Here is a 16,244-nt window from a genome sequence, read left to right as displayed (position 1 = left end):
CTGCCGCTAGAGTTTATCCATGCATTAGCCAAGCAAATCAAATCAAATCATGACCTTCCTCACCTCAAAAACTGCCCATAACTCTCATCTCAGAGGAAAAGCCAAACCTTACAGTGGCCAGGGTCCTACGTGATCTGGTCCCTTCACATTCTCTCTGCACACTCATTTCTAAAGTCCTCCTCCAGATGCCTCCCCATGGCTATGTCCCCAACACTAGGCGCATTAAGGGGCTTCTGCTCCTGCTAGTTTCTGACTTGATCCATGTCTTATTGTGCTTAATTTTCTTGTTTATTATCTGACCATCCATTACGATCTAAACTCCATGGGGCTCCGGGTGGCTCAGTCAGCTAGGCATCTGATTCTTGATTTCAGATCAGGTCATGATCTCAGGGTTGTGAGATCCAGCCCCATGTCGAGTCCCACGTCAAGTTCAACAAGGACTCCATTTCTGCAAGTTGAAATGTCAAAGAGACTGCCAGAAATCTGGGGAGGGGTCTGGGCTTGTATCTAAAGTCCTCAACACAGGACCTTGTACTGTGACAACTCTACATATTACTGTCATTAGAGGAATAGTCACCTGGGCATAAATGAGGTATGCTGGCCTCCTCCTACCTGCGTTAGTAGTGACCACCGGCAAAGATGAAAGAATCTACAGAGCTGAAATATATTCTTTATTTTAGGAATGAAAACAGGATAAGGAAGAAAAAGATACCTTTGCTAGCTGCCTTGGAAGTACCATCGAAAGAACATCCTGGGGAAACAAGGAGGGATTTGTGTTGGGGGGAAAGGTTGGGGATTAGATATCCGGGTTCTGGAAGCCTGGGTTCCAAAGGTAGATAAGGCCTGAACTCTTGGATCTGAGGGAAGAGGGCCTGGGGTTTTGGACTCCTGAAACTGGAGGAGGAGGAGACTGGGGTCCTGGACTCCTGGGTCTGAGGCGTCTAGACTCCTAGGTCTGAGGGAGATGGCAGCTGGGGGCCTGGGATCCTGGGTCTGAGGGAGGAGGGAGGTGGAAGTCTGGACTCCTGAGTCTGAGGGAGGAGGTGGCTGGGGGTCTGGACTCCTGAGTCTGAGGGAGGTGGAAGTCTAGACTCCTGAGTCTGAGGGACGGGGTGGTTGGGGGCCTGGACTCCTGGTCTGAAAGTGGAGGGAGGTGGGGGCCTGGAGTCCTGGGTCTGAGGGTGCTGGACACCAGGTCTGAGGAAGGAGAGCAGGTGCTGGGACTCCGCGGTCCTGGGAACTCACCACACCATAAGGGTCGTACCGGCTGACGCTAAGGCCACGACGGCCGCAAGTAGGCACTGGTTGCTCAGCGTCAGAGCCTCGGGCTTGGCCAGCAGCTCGCCCAGGCTTGGCCTCCAAGGTTTGATCATGTCAGCCTCCCGGGGCGCCCAACGCAACACTTCCCGAAAGGAGACCTGGAGCTCGGTCTCCCCACGTCGGGGCGCACCAGTCACTGCGGGGCACGCACGTCAGTCAGGCGCGAGCCCCGCCTCCCGCGCAGCCCCGCCCCCATGCAGCCCCGCCCGCACCGTTAAGAAAGAAGTAGAGCCGCGCCAGTGGGATCTGGTCGTGCACGATCACGCAAGAGAATGTCCCACGGTGCGCGGGTTGCACCGGCCGGATCCGCGCCAGGTATCCCCGGGCCCACGGGAGGTCTTGGAAGTAGGACACGTCCTGCGTCCGGACCTGAGGGACGCTCGGGCTGAAGCGGCGGGAGGAGAAGAGCCTCGCCCGAGCCCAGGTCAGATTCCCTCTGCCGGGTCTAGCCAACACGCCACGCTCAAGCCCCGCCCCCGAGCTAGACCACGCCTCCTCAAGCCCTGTGCCCACCCCTAACCTCAGAGTCACCTACCCTTCACGCACGACCCCGCCCCTAGAAGCGGCCTCCGGAGCCTCGCCTCCTCTTCTAAATCCCGGGACCCCCCACCCTTGCACGAAGCCTGAATCTAGACCCAGCTCCCCCAATCCCCACCCGCGGCGTCCTGGCCCCGCATCCTCTAGAGAAGCATAACCCTCCTAAGCTCTTCGCGCTGGCCCCGCTCGGACTCACACCTCCTCCTGCGAACTTCCAGGAATAGGTGATTTCCTCCTTAGGCAGTTCAAAGTTCACAGTGCAAGAGAACTTAGCTTCATGACCCCGAGCCACCGTCAAGTCCTGAACTGAAAACAGGTCCGCGTCACCGCCCGAGCCCTCCCCCGTTTCGCCGGGTCGCTTCCCCGCTCAGCTCCCGTTCCTCCGGTCCGGGCGGTTCCTTCCCTTCCAGGCCCCGCCCCTCACCTGGGCAGTCCAGCGGGAGGTCGCAGACCGTGGAGTAGCACCCGCGACAGCGGAAACGCCGGGCGACCTCCTGGAGTCCTGCGGGACGGAAACGCTGCACCTGGGCTCCATCCGCGTTCCCCAGCCCGGGTCCCTCTGGCCAGGTTAGGGTCTGTGAAACCTCCGGGCTCTGACGGCCACACAGGTCCCGGGCGCCGCCTTCCCCGCGCTCACTGGCTGGCTTGCAACGCTCTCCGACCTCTAGGGCTCCTATTGGCTTGTTTTTGCTTTCGGGCCCGCCTTGTATTAAGTTTGTGAGCAATACCTGGTTTAATTGCTTTTCTCCAGGGTTCTTATTGGTCTCCTGTTCTAAATGCCGGGTTTCGCTCCCGACCACCTCCCTTCCCCCTCAATTCGGAGTTTGGGATGAAGAGCTTACCGCATGGAGGGATGCAGGCCTGGACTGTGGAGAGAGAGGAAGCGTTACTATCCTGGAAGGCCTGGAGGTGCTTACCTGAAGCTCCCCTAGAGGACAGGTTACGGGGCCAGATGCTTTCCTGAGGGGGCGGAGCCAGGCCTGCCACCGCCCACCTAGGGGCGGAGCCAGGCCTGCGGCTTTCTGCCCGTAGCCTTCCACCTGTAGGCGGGGCCAGGTCTGCTGTATTCCTCTAAGGTTCCGCGCAGACCTGCAGCTAAGGCGGGATCGACACTGGTGTATTTCACTGGGGAGAGGGGGCGGGGCGGGGTTAGACCCTGGGCGCTAGTTTCAGGGGACAGGGTCAAAGGAGGGGGGTTCAATTAGAGAAGAGGTGTGGCCTGGCTAGAATTCGCCCACGGAGGGGGCCCAGTTGGAAAGGAGACGTCCCAGAGTGTGCAGGGCCCGGGAGATCCGGGAGAGAGGCCCAGGCTAATCTGGGACGGAAGCATCCCAAGATGGGGGTCCTAGCAGATTCTAGAATGTTCCTCGCAGGGGAAGAGACTCAGAGGGACTGGATTGAGGAGAGAAGATGGCTGGCTCAGGGTTTTAGAACTGTGTGTGCGCGCGCTTAGCTTCTTTTACCTTCTTTAAGCTGCGCAATGACCTTCCGCATTTTCTCCGCAGCATTAGGAAAAGCCACCTTAAAGGACCCTGGAGGGTGGAGGGGGGCCTTGTAGTAAAAACCCTTCCTCAAGGAAGTGTTTGTCACTTCCTCAGTCCCTTCCAAACCCACATGTGTAGTATATAAAACACCCCTTTTTATCCCCGCCTCCTGCCCTGTCTACCTGGAAGGCTGACAGATCCCCCAAGTCTCCTTTCGTGTGCCTCTGGACTATCTTTCTGATGGAACCCCTCTTTTGCATCCTCTGTGTTGATCTTGTTGAGGGGAAAGAGGAGGATAAAGATAAAATTCCTCACAAAGTTCTGCTAGGCCCTGTAAGATCTGGCCTAGTTTCCTCCACCTCTCTATACCGTGCCTGTTACCCACCTTTCATTTCCCCTAGTATGAACACCACCATAATCTCTATCACCTCAGGGCCTTTGCATGTGCTGGCGTGTTCCTAGCACACCTTTTCTGCTACTCCCACTCATCCTTCATCTCCTACCTCATGTCATCTCCTTCGAGGTTTTCCCTGACCACAAATCTAATCTAATCCAGTTCCCTATTTTTGCCTCTCCAAGTGTTCCATTTGATCCACGTAGAGTTTTCACCAGTGTACAATTATATATATTTATACATACAATGATCATTTAAGTCTGTGTCTTCAGTTAGTAAATAGGTCATTCTTCAGTGCTGTATCTCCAGAACCCAGGAGAGGGCCCTGAGTCTTAGCAAGTGCTCAGGAAGTATGTGTAGAATGAATTCCAGGATCCAGCTAGAGTGGAGACCACAACTGGTGGCCTGTGGCTCTAGTCCATCTCTTGAATGTGTTATATTTGGACTGGAAAGTATTTTTAAAAATGAACCAGTTGCCATCATATAAAATTTGGGAAAGTCACATAAAATGTTTGGCATCTGTTTTCCAAAATTTGGAAGAGCTCTAACACAAGAGACTGTATTTTCATGAGGCAGCAATTAGCTTGGTGGCAGCTACCCCCTTTCGCCAGGGCCCGCACCTGCCACTTCCGCATGGTCTCCAGACTATTCATTTCTACCCCCTTTGACTCTTTTTATCTCTGTTCTCGAGGGTGTTGGAGTTTTGATCATTGTACTGGCCTCCAAACTGTGAGGTTTTGTGGCTCTTCCCAATGCGGATGGCTGGCTGGATTGATTTACTGGTGGAGGTGGTTTGGGAATTTAGAAATGCAGCAGATGTGGGGCGCCTCGGTGGCTCAGTTGCTTAAGTGTCTGACTCTTGATTTCTGCTCAGGTCATGATCTCAGGGTTGTGAGATCAAACCCTGCGTTGGGCTCTGCACTCAACACAGATTCTGCTTGGGATTCTCTCTCTCCCTTGGCCCCTTCCTGTGCTCTCTGTCTGAACTGTGTCCCTCCCAAACTCATAATGTTGAAGGCTAACCCCCAGGACCTGGGAATGTGACTGCACTTGGATATACAGCCTTAAAGAGGTAATTAAGTTATAATTAGGCCATTAGGGTGGGCCCTGATCCAGTGTGACTGATTGCCCTATAAGAGGAGATCTGGACACTGACACACCGAGGGGAGAACATGTGAAGACACAGGAGAGAGAGAAGATGGACATCTACAAGCCAGAGAGAAAGGCCTGAGAAGGAACCAACCCTGCTCACATTGACACCTTGATCTTGGACTTCTAGCCTCCAGAATTGTGAACAAATACATTTCTATCTTTTAAGCAACCCAGTGTATGGCACTTTGTTAAAGGGGCCCTAGGAAACTGATACCAGGGATTGCTGGTTGCTTCCAAATATTTCTGTAGTAACATCACACTGCATTTCTGCTGGGGAAAGCACCCCCCGGCCCTACCAACCACCCAACTAAAAGACTATATTCCCAGTACCCTTGCAGCTTCGTGTGGTCCTGTGACCCCCTTGTGGTCATATAACCAAGTTTCGGTCTGATTTGTAAGTGGAAGTGTCGTATGCGAGTCACAAGAAGGAGCCTTAAGAGAGAAGGGGCACCATCTTACTGACTTTTCCCCTTCCTCCATCTGCTGCCTGAGACTTGGATTTGATGGCTGGAGCTCTAGCAGTGACTCAGAACCATGAGGATAAGGATCGCATCCTAGGATAGTAAAGCAGGAAGCTGGAAGGGGTTTGGGTCCCCCAGAAAAGGAAGTGGTGCTGCCATCTGAAACTTAAGCGCCTGCCTCAAGACTTCTAGCTTGTTTACGCCACTGCCTGTGCCTCTGTGATTTCAAACCATACAGAAAGGGAAGGAACGAATACTGGTGAGAGTGGCTGATGGGATGATCTTTGGGTATAAACTGGAGAGAGGGGGCACTGAAGCCAGGAAGTGGGTTCAAAATGAGGGGTCAAGGACTTAGAGGTCTCTCCTTGGCCACAGGGTGGGCGTGTGGTCTGGAGATGGCAGGATGGTCAGGAGGATGGGGTCAGAGTGGGGTGCTCAAATGAGAGTCCAGGATGCTGGAGAGTCATTCAAGAAATATCTCTGTGCCAAACCAAGTAACTCACAGGGAGGATGAGTGTGGGATATGCCAAGGGAGCTATGGCAGGGGTGTGTGTGTGTGTGTGTGTGTGTGTGTGTGTGAATCATGGGAATAAGGTAGGGATGGCGTGAAATGTCCAGAGAGGCCAAGGGGTGAAGGTTATCTCAAGTGAACCATGAGGGGGCATGGGTGGATGTTGCCAAGTCTCCCTCAAAGGGGTGTGTATCGTTAGGAAACTTCCAGCTGTTTCAGACCATCCGGGTTCGAGTCCTGGCTCATCCGTCTGTGAGCACACCTGCCTCCCATCTGAAGAATCCATTTCAAGTCCTCTTCTCTGCATGACCTTGACCAAATATGTAACTTTCCTGATCCTCGCTTGGTAAAATGAGGACAATATTAGGACTGGGGGGTGGGATTTAAAGCCATACAATATAAAAGCATCCCCATGCCAAACTACGTGACATTGGATGGCTGCGTGAGAGGATGTTCGTAAGCGCTTAGGATGGTGTCTGGTATACTGTGAGTGTATTACCATCTCCAAGTTTGAGATGGGGAAACGGAGGCACAGAGAAGTTAGGAAGGTAGCTGAAGATCACAGAGCTAGATTTGACCCCCGGTGGTTGAACTGCATTCCCTCTGGCACACTGCCCTTCTCTCCACACTATACCACCCACTCCCTGGTTTATAGACACAAACAGTATCACCTGCCACCATCCAGAGCCTCTCTGAGTCCGCAGGTCCATCTCTTAGGTCCTCGATCTGGGAGACCTAGGAATTGCCCTTTCCCTCCCCAGCCCCCCACCCCAATACAGCCAGTCCCAATATCTCCTGGGTCCATCCTTTCTGTCCAGCTGGGCCCCAACTTCCCCATCTGGAAAGTGGGGTTACAAAACCCCGCCGGACAGGGCTGGTATGAAGATAGCCTTCAGGAGGATAATTAGTTATCAGTTAGTGCAGACACAGCCTCTCCCATGTGTGGGGCAGGTTTGGCACAGAGTCAGATCCATCATCTTCCTACCCCTCCCCCCTCACGCTTGCCCCTCTCTGCCAGCCCTCGTCTTGGGGTTGCGACTGGTCTGAACCACTGCTGACCTCCTCACCGGTCTCCCTGCTTCTGCCTTTGGCCGTCGTGGCCTTGGTCAGATCCTGCCTCTTTCTCTCTGCCAAAACCCTCTGATGGCTCCCACCTCAAGCTGAAGTCAGTTCAATGGTCCGCAAGAAGGCTCTCCAAGTGTGTTCCTGGAGCAGCAGCGGCTGGGAACTCGGTTTCCTGGCCCTGCCTCAGACCTACTGGTCAGGAATGGAGGGTGGGACCCAGGAGTCTGCATTTCTGCAAGCTCCCAGGAGCTTCCTGCACACACCGGGGCCTGAGAACCACTGGCCTCTGAGGTCCTACGGGATGTGGTTCTTGCGGCCTCTGACTTCAGCCTCCCATCACTCATCCCCGTCGACTGCACTCCAGCCCTTCGCACTGGCTCTTCCCTCCGCCCAGGATGCTCTTTCGCACGCCCCTCCCCAGTTACCTGCCTGGCTCTGCCACCTGGTTCAGGGCTTTCCTCAGCTGGACCTTCTCCTGTGCAACAACCCTGACCAGCCTATTTAAAATAACCACCCACTGGGTCCCCGTTCCCTTTCGCTCCCTGTCTGCCTCCAGATCCTGGATTACCAACTGACATACTGCAGTGTTTCCCTGATTATGTTTATTGTCTGTCCCTCCCACCCCACAGTATGAGCAACGTGAGGGCTAGTGGTTGCAGATTTGGTCACAACTATGTCCCCAGTGTCTCTGGCACATTCGATGAAAACACCCGTCGGTCGTATTGCACCAGCTTCTCCCGGCCTCCAGTCTGCCCCCCTCAAAACCCCAGAGGGTCTTTCTGTGCCCAGAGCGGCGCCCCCCTTCCCCCTGCTCACAGCCCGCGGACAGTCTTAAGTGTCCTTGACCTTTCAGCTAAACCCTGGACCTGTGTGTCTAGCTGTGTCCTGGATATCCCCCAAGTTCCTCACCTTCGCAATGGCCTAGCCCAGCTCACCATCTGCTCCCACCGCTGCTCTTTCTCCCGGACTCCCTGTCTCAGGCAGGACCCAGGGCCCACCTTCGCATGGAGCTGGACCCTGGGCGCTGTCCATTACCCCTAGACCCTAGTCCCCAGACAGACTGTCAGACCCAAGCCCCGTCCCTCCCGCCCTTGACTCTCTTCTTGAGTGCCTGCTTCTCCACCTTCACAGCCCCGCCCCAGCTCGGGCCTCCTCACCCCAGCCTCCACCCAGGCCTCCCAGCCTCCACTGCCTCCCTGCTCCAGTGCATCCCACACACAGGTCTAGGGGGGTCTTCTACATGCAGAACTGCACTTGCTCCTGCTCTCTTCAAAACCTTCTATGACAAGACAGCCTAAGTGGGAAGAAGGTGTTTTCTGGAGTCCTCAGCACCTCCCCCCACCCCAGCTTTGAGTTGCTCAGGCCTCTCTATGGGGATGGGGGATCTGCAGCTGAAGTCTTCTCCGTGCTGACTCCCCCAGATGCCCCCTGGGTGGAGAGGTACCTCCTCAACTTTTGGGATCATTGTCAGAAAGCTTGGTGGGCAAGCCCAGAAAACAAAGGTAACAGCAGCCGCAGAAAGAAGCCCTGAGCCCTGGAGCAAGGACTGGCCAGTTTATGCGGCACGCAGTGCTCCCTCTCCCTCTGAGGCTCCTCTCTCTCACCGTACTGCACCTCAATCAGGGAGGCAAGGACCTTGTCCCATCTTATAGGTGGGTAAGTTGAGACCCAGAGGGAGGCAGTAACACATCCAGAACCTCATAGCCAGGAAGCGGGGGAGCCACACAGCCAGCTCAGAGCTCATGTCTACCTGACCCCAACTAGGCTTCAGACTCTAGGTCATTTCTGCACTGGTCTTTGAGCTCCCCACCAGCACCCGCCCATCCCTTGCCCCGCCCCCCCGACAAGTAATCAAGCTCATTCAGCTTATTAGCACTGCCTCCTCCGGATCTGCCACATTCTGTGCCCCCCCACAGCCATCTCTTGGGGGTTTGCACCCCACATCCACCAAACCATCCCCACCCCACTCACCCCGGGCCGTGGCCATCTCCTGGAGAGAGTGGGTCATCTGGGTGAAGGCGTCATGCAGGTGGCTTCTCTCATCGTAGTCTGGGAGCAAGGGTGGAGGACGGAGGCTGGGAAAAGCGGTTCCCTCAACACCACATCCACGGTGTGGACATTCTCTGTCTCTCTAGGACACCTCCTGTCTCCAAGTCTTTGTGCTGGCCCCACTGCTGTCCCCCATCTCTGAGTCTGTCCCACACCCCCTTCTATCTACCCTGTCTATCCTGCCTTCTCTAAGTCTTTCCCCCATCTCTGTTCTCCTTCTGGAGTCTGTCCCCCAACTTTACTCTCCTCCCGGAGTCTGTCCCCCATCTCCGTCCTCCCGGAGTCTGTCCCCCATCTCTGTCCTCCCCCGAGTCTATCCCCCACCTTCTCCAGGAGTCTGTCCCCCCACATCTCTATCCTCCCCACGCTCTGAGTCTGTCTCCCCATCTATATCCTCCCTTCAGTCTGCCCCCCAGTCTTTATCCTCCCCCCCCTTCAGTCTGGACCCCCACTCGATCCTCCCCTCACTGAGTCTGTCCCTCAGTCTCCGTCCTCCCCTCTAAATCTGCCCCCACCCTCCCACTCTGGGCGAATCTCTCTCTCTCAGTGGTTTTCCACGCTGTCTGGAAGATCCCTGTGCATTATGCGCCTCGACCCCCAGGCCCCCCAGGGGAAGTGACGGGTCGCCTCACTGATTTCAGTGTCTAGGAGGCCCTCAAAGGCAGCGGCGAATGCCTCCTCACACTTCTCCAGCTCGGGGCCCTGTACACCAATAAAGATCTGGCAGATGCGCATGCGCTCCTTATAGGACGTGAAGCAGAGGAGACAGGCCCAGGCGGGGGCCCTCAAGACTATGAGGGCGACCAGGGCAGATGGGACAGCGCTGTCTTGGGCCAGCAGGGCCATAACAGAGGGTCGTGGCCCAGGGAGAAGCTGGTGACCTTTGTGAGGTCACCATGGGGTGGGGGAAGGGCATGGGGTACAGGTCAGAGGTTGGATTTCTGCTGTCGGTCAAATGTCAAGGTCTGGGTTTTCAGGGAGATGGGGTGTGAGGAGTCAGGGGTCAGGTGGGTGATCCCCCAGCTTGTGGATGGGCCGGACGCCAGGCTCCCAAGAACCTCACCTGTGACCCTGGATGTCCTCACAGGTTAAAGGGTCTCAGGGACCCAGAGGCCGGCAGTGTGGTGTGTGGTGGCCTGACAGGCCCTGGGGTGGGGGGGTGGGGGAGTCAGAGCAGAGATGGCACAGAGATACCGTGAGAGCCCGAGAGACAGAAACTGACATGGAGAGATACCGGAAAGCACAATAAGAGAGGGAGGGAGGGTCTGAGAGGCCGCAGGGTAGACACACAGCCCGCTCCAGAGACACGGTGGAGATGGACAGACAGAGAAAGCAAAATAAAGTTTTCTTCATGGGAGAGAAATTCTTTGAGGGAAGTGGGAGGAGGGAATGCAGGACAGGAGAGACAGCCCAGCTCCTCCTCCCAGGGTCCCCGGGCATGGGGCTGCGGTCAGGGGCTGGGGTCCCCGCCGGGCGTCCCGTGCAGGGCGCAGCCTGGGGAAAGCTAGGAGGCCGTATAGTGATCTCCGTGGGTGTCCTCCTCAACTATACAACCTCCTACCTCAGCCCGGGGGGCGCGGCCGGTGGACAGACAGACGGATGGATGGACAGATGGGGTCAGGGAGGGTGGGGAGGGCCGGGAAGACCCCAGCCGCGATGGTGAGCCCCCGACACGGACCCACAGACTCGAGCTTGTGTGCGGCGAAGGCCCCGCAAGGTCGGTTCTACGGGTGGGTGCCAGGACCCAGGAATCCGGGCCCCCGGCCCCCTCCTCCCCAAGGAACCCAGGAATCAGTCCCTTGGCCCCTTCCTCAGCAGGGACCCAGGAGTTCAGGCCCCTGGCCCCTTCCTCCTCAACGGTCCCTGGAGTCCAGGCTGGCAGGCCCTTCCTCTCTCAGACACGGAAGTCCAGGCCCCCAGCCTCCTCTTCCCTCAGACCCAGGAGTCCAGCCAGGCCTGCCTCCCCGGGGGAGGCATAGCCCGGCTTCCTGGATGTGGAGTCAGAGGGAACCTCACCTGTTTGGGAGTTTGGCCCCTTGGGCAAGCAGCTCCCTCCCTCTCTACCTGTCAGATTCTGGAATCCAGGACTAGGGCGGAGGCAGGGATATGAAACCTTCAAACCTCTCTAGATATTCCCCCATTTCTTCTTTTGGCCTATCATTTATAATGATGACAGCCGTGATCCCTGAGCCCTAAGGCTGCCCCACGCCCAGCAGAATGCTGTCAGCTCCCCCACTGGGCAGGGAAGAAGGCCTCCCAGAGATCCGGAGAGGCTGGGCCCCAGACGGGCAAGTGGGAGGAGCTGGGCCTGGTAGGCGGTGGCCCAGCCCCCAGCCTTGCCACCCCAGGGCTAAGAGTGTGCACCTGCCAGTCGCAGGTCAGGCCCTCTGTCCAGTTCTGTCTGTCTTGCTCTCCCCCCACCACGCTCCACCTCCATCTTTCAGGCCCTCTCAGCCTGCTGTCTGTCCCTGCTGCGCCTGGTCCCCGTGTCGGACCCTGGCTTACCTGGTCGCCGCCACCTCCTGTGCCTGTTTCTCATTCTCCACGCTCGTCCTGCTCTCCCCTCCGTGGTTCTGGCGCTCTCCCTCGCGGATGGCCTCTCCCTCTCTCTCTCCTTTCTCATTCTTTTTCTTTCCCTTAGGTCTTTCTTCCTCCCTGGTCCTCCTCCCTCGCTCTCTCTTTGTCTCTCATTCTCTCAGTCTCTTTCTTCCTCAAGGTCTCTGTCTCTGGCCTTCTCCCTTCTCCTCTCCCTTTCTCTCCATCTCACATCTCTGTCTCCCTCTGTCTCTTTCCTCCCTTCCCTTCCCTCCCACCCTTCTTTCTCCCTCCCTTCTCCTTCGCCCCCTCTCTGTCTCTGTCTCTCTCTCTCTCTCTCTGTCTTTCTCCTTCCCTCTCTCCCTCCCCCTCACAGCTCGGAGCCAGGTCTGGAGCTGGGGGTGGGGTGGGGGTGGTTCGAGAAGGGGCCCAGGGCTGGGGTAGCGACCTGCTGAGGAGGGGGAGGAGAGGCGGGAAGGGGGCGGAGGAGGAATGGAGGAGATGGGGGGCCAGAGTCGGGTCCGGCTCTCATCCCCCTTCCCTCCTTCCCAACCTCCCAGACCCTCAGGCGGGGGCGAGAGTCAGGCCAAGGTGGGGAGGAAGGGGAAGGGAGGAGGCTGCCCCCGCCCCCCCACAACCTGGCCCAGAGCCCAGGCCGGGTTCCCAGCATGCCCCGGGGCTGCCTGGGGCCTGAGGAGGGGGTGAGAGGGGAGCTGAGAATCTTAAAGATTTGCAGGACCCGAGCATCTCCCCACTCCCCCGACAAATTTCTCCTTGGGGAAACTGAGACCCAGAGAGAAGGGTCAGGACTTGTTCAAGGTCACCGGACACGGCGTTGATGGAGACATGAACTCTCTGGGTCCATAGGCCCAATTTGGGGAAGGGGTTGGCGCTGGACTTCCCTCAGGTCTGGGTCCCCCTCCCCCTCTCTACAGACCCTGGGGAGCCCCCAAGGGTCAGAGAGCAGACCCAAACAGTCTGGCACCATGGCAACCAGCTGGCCCCGCCCCCTTAACCCCCGGAGGGCTGGGATCCAGCTGGGGCTAAAAGAAGAGGTGGGGACGCCTGGGTTCGGGGGAGGAAGGGCTAGGGGCCCGGACTTGGTCATTTTGTTAAGGGTGGGGGTTGGGGTGTGGACTTCCAGGTCTGAGGGAAGAAGAGGCCGGAGGCCCAGACCCTCACGGGTCCTGGGGTAAAGAAGGCTAAGGGTTCGGATTCTGGAATTTTGAGGGAGGGGACAGGGTTGCGGACTCCCAGGTCTGAGGGAGGAGGGGGCTGGGGCCTGGAATCCCAGGTCCCCAAGGGAGCCTGGATGCTGGGCCTCTCCTCCGCCAGACATCCCCTGCCCCCGCCGCTGACCCTGGCCTGTCTGGCAGCCCAGACAACCTCCCCCCTCCTCCGCCCCCACCTCGCACGGCTCACCCTTGACCCCGCAAAGCCCCGCAGCCCCTTCCCTGCCCCTCCCCCTCCCCTCCAGCCAGACGTTAACCCTTCCGCTGCCGGAGGCACCTCCAAAGCCAGCCTCTCTCCCTCCACCTCCCCTGAGGGCTCGGGCGGGCATCTTGCCCGAGTGTCCTCCAGCCTCCGCATCTAGCTATCCCGGCCCCATCTCTCTCCTCCTCTGGAATCCAGGAGGTGTTCCCGGCCTCTCCTCCTCCGGACCCCCAGAGTCCCGGCCCCCAGGCCCCCAGCCCCCTCCTCCAAGGATTCGGGAGTCTGGGTCCCCAGCCCCCGCCTCCTCCAGGAACCCAGAAACCCAGGCCGCCGAGGCCTCCTCCTTCTGGGACCCTGGGTCTTGGCCCCCGCCGTCCTCCACCCTCCCGCCCACCAATCCCGCTTTCCGCAGACTCACGGCTCCGGGGCTCCCGCGTCGCAGGGCAGGGGCTCCCCGGCCAGCCCTCAGGCCGCGCCGAGTCGGGCCCGCCGCCGCCCGCTCTCCATCCTCTCCCCGCCTCTGCCGCCCGACGGCCTCTCCCCTTCCTCCCCGCGGCCCCGCCATCCTCCTTCCCTCCTCCCGACTCCCTCCGGCCCGCGTCTCCGCCCGGGACCCCGCGGGCCGGCCCCCTCCCCGGGCGCCCCCGCCCCGGCCCCTCCCCGCCGCCGGCCGGGCCCGGCCTGCCTCCCCCGGCCCCGGAGCTGGCCCCGGTCCAGGGGAAAAAATTCCATCTAGCCCCGGGGAGGAGGCGCGGGCGGGGGAGGGAGCGCGCGGGGAGGCCGGACGGGAGCGTGACGCAGGGCGGAGGGAAGGGACAAAAGGGGCCGGGGCGGCGGGGCGCCGCGCTCCACTTCTCCCTCCCTCCGCCTCCCGCTGCCGGCCCGGCTCGCCCCTCTCCGCTTTCTCCCGCGCCCTCCACCTCTGCTCCCTCGCCGTCTCGCCGCGGCCGCCGCCTCCTGCGCGGTGCATTCTCCTCCTGGTCTCTGTGTCTCTCCTCTTCCTCCACCCGCTGGCCCTCCCTCCCCCGCCGCAGCGGGGTCCGCTCCCCTCCTCGCTCTCCCCCTTCCTGCCCTCCCTTCTCTCCCCTCCGCTGCGGTCCCCCTCCCGCTCCCCGCACTGGGGCCCCAAAGGTGAATCAGACCCGTATCTGCCCTTGCAGACGGAGCTCTCAGTCTGATGGAGGAGACAGCCCCCGACGCAGACAGTTCCAATCCAGGGCGATCGGGGTATGACAGAACCAGAGGCCGGCGGCCGTGGGAGCCCAGGGGCGGAAGAAATCCTTTCACTTGAGGACAGCCGGAGGGACCTCCGAGAACCGGGAGAAGTTAGATTTGGGTGGCGGAGAAGGGGGCTGGCCGCAGCAAGGGCGTTCCAGGCAGAGGCTCGAAAGCAGGGAGCAGGGGGCGATTCCGCGAGGACCGCAAAGCAGTCAAGTCTGCCTAGAGCCTTAGGGGACAGGAGCCGATGTGCTCCGAAGATGCGGCTGAGGTGGTGGGCGGGGCCAGGCTCGCGAGCGTTTCGAAGGCCAGGCTGGGAACTTTCTCCTGGGGGGTGACAGGGAGCCATGGAGGGCTGTGGTCAGATCTGGGCGTCGGAGAGTCCCCTCTGGGGCCCTGTGGGGGGGATGGATGCAGGGGGAGGATGCCCGAGCTGGGGCTGGGACCCTGCGGACAAAAAGGAGGGGGGTGGGGCAGAGAATGTGAGGACGCAGGAGCGCCTGGGGACTGACAGACTGTGGGGGTGACGGGAAGTGAAGAGGGTAAGAAGATATATCAGCCAGGAGTCTGGCGCAGGAACTGAGGGGACAGAAGTTGTTCCCAGCTGGGAATCAGTAGGAACAGGGGACAGGAGAGGTTAGGTGCTATGCGCAACTTGGAACTTCATGGACCTTTGGGCCAGGGGACAGTTAGGAAAGACATTCCGACAGTGGTGGGTATACCGTTCTGGGCTCCAACAGTGAAAAATGCATTTTCCTCCCACCCTGTCCCCCAGCCACCCACTACTCGCTAGAGACAGCTTATGCTTACCCGTTTGCTGTGTATCTTTTCAGATGAGTTCTATACGGCTATGACATATTATACTATCCCCTATTTTTTGGTCCCCGACTGGGATCACATTACCCCCCACTTCGCTTTTTTAACACTCTATCTTGAAGATTCTTGTATACCCACGCTTACAGAGCTACTGCTTTCATTTTAGGGGCTGTATAGTATTCCATTGCATGAATTTATTTGTTATTATTAATGATAGGAACAATAATGATGACAACACCTACCCTTTATTGAATGTCTAGTTCGGGACCATCTGTGAGCTGGGTATTTGTTATACCTTAGATCATGCAGTATTCGCAGCAGTCTTACTATTTCAATTGTTTTATCTCCCTGTAAGGAGGAGGGAACTGAGGTCCTGCATAGTGAGTTAACCAAACTCTCGAAGTGAATGACAAAGTCAGGATTTGAACCCAGGCCTCTCTGATTCCAAATTCCATGCCTTTTCTTTGGAGGTGAGCGGCCTCCGCACAAACATGCCCCTCACTCGAGATCAGTATTTGGTTCATGTTAGACTTGTCATGCACACAAACTCACATAGGGTAGAAATGACACTTGTCAGACCCTGCACCTTGATTTGGTATCCAGAACTACCATTGCTCTACATCTACCCCCAGATGCCCTGTAGTCAGGACAGGATGGTAACCGTCCCACCCTGCTGTCTCCTTGTCCTGGCTCTGATCCTGTCATGTTGCGATTTTTGGTGTCTGGGTCTGGCTTTGGAAATTCACCGAGGGCGCGATCTAGGTCTGAGTCATCTCTGTGTCCTCACTATCACCCAGCATAGGGTGTGGCTCAGAGCAGGGACCTAGGAAAATGTTTGCTAATGAATGGAGGGATGGGTTAATAACACATGGCTTTATGAGTTAGGTTGCGACTTGCTTACCTCTGGGATAAAATAACCTAATTCCCATTAGTTCCTGAACCATAAGGTCTCCATTCCCATTGGTCAGTGAGTCATAGGAACCACTGTTTCCATCATTCTCTGATATACAGAGTTCTCAACTCCCTTGGCACCTAAGACTCAATTGATGCAATCCCCACCAGTCACTGAGACTTGCGAGCCACATTCCCATCAGCCCCCAGGACTCTCGAGCCACGGTTCCCATCAGCCCCCGGAGGTCGGAACCCACCTTTCCCATCAGCTCTGGAGGCACAAGGGCCGCATTCTCATCAGACATTGGCACTCAGGTTCCATCATTCTTGTTAATCCCTTGATACCCAACACCCATAATTCCTATACCCCTAAAATG

General features: G+C 57.8%; 1 protein-coding gene and 1 long non-coding RNA gene across 4 annotated transcripts; one reads left to right on the top strand and one right to left on the bottom strand.

Moving 5' to 3' along the window:
* Positions 1 to 658: 658 nt before the first annotated feature.
* Positions 659 to 10,358, bottom strand: SPACA6 (sperm acrosome associated 6). The gene is made up of 9 exons (XM_032839423.1): positions 9,606 to 10,358; positions 8,896 to 8,973; positions 3,321 to 3,389; positions 2,700 to 2,723; positions 2,282 to 2,359; positions 2,054 to 2,163; positions 1,533 to 1,689; positions 1,246 to 1,456; positions 659 to 751 (listed from the first exon to the last, which is right to left on the bottom strand). The coding sequence occupies exons 1-9, from the start codon at positions 9,817 to 9,819 to the stop codon at positions 718 to 720; spliced, it is 975 nt and encodes a 324-aa protein (XP_032695314.1). The 5' UTR covers positions 9,820 to 10,358; the 3' UTR covers positions 659 to 717.
* LOC116856156 lies at positions 1,648 to 5,139 on the top strand. 3 transcript variants are annotated; one of them, XR_004380479.1, is made up of 4 exons: positions 1,648 to 1,744; positions 2,268 to 2,424; positions 2,609 to 2,796; positions 4,610 to 5,138. It is a non-coding gene; the product is annotated as an uncharacterized LOC116856156 (long non-coding RNA). The 3 variants fall into 3 exon arrangements; XR_004380478.1 differs by having other exon boundaries at positions 1,652 to 1,744; positions 2,076 to 2,424; positions 2,609 to 2,766; positions 4,610 to 5,139; XR_004380477.1 differs by having other exon boundaries at positions 1,652 to 1,744; positions 2,076 to 2,424; positions 4,610 to 5,139.
* Positions 10,359 to 16,244: the final 5,886 nt, after the last annotated feature.

This window comes from Lontra canadensis, unplaced genomic scaffold (assembly GCF_010015895.1).
Source record: "Lontra canadensis isolate GAN:19392208 unplaced genomic scaffold, GSC_riverotter_1.0 scaffold107, whole genome shotgun sequence".
Taxonomy (NCBI): Eukaryota; Metazoa; Chordata; class Mammalia; order Carnivora; family Mustelidae; genus Lontra; species Lontra canadensis.
This window is presented reverse-complemented; position numbering and strand designations above follow the sequence as displayed.

Coding starts and splice junctions, on each gene's coding strand:
- SPACA6 (XM_032839423.1), bottom strand. CDS start 9,819: ATGGCCCTGCTGGCCCAAGACAGCGCTGTCCCATCTGCCCTGGTCGCC. Junction 2,164..2,281: donor CCTCCCGCTGGACTGCCCAG/GTGAGGGGCGGG, acceptor ACCTGTTTTCAG/TTCAGGACTTGACGGTGGCT. Junction 752..1,245: donor GGTACGACCCTTATGGTGTG/GTGAGTTCCCAG, acceptor TTGTTTCCCCAG/GATGTTCTTTCGATGGTACT.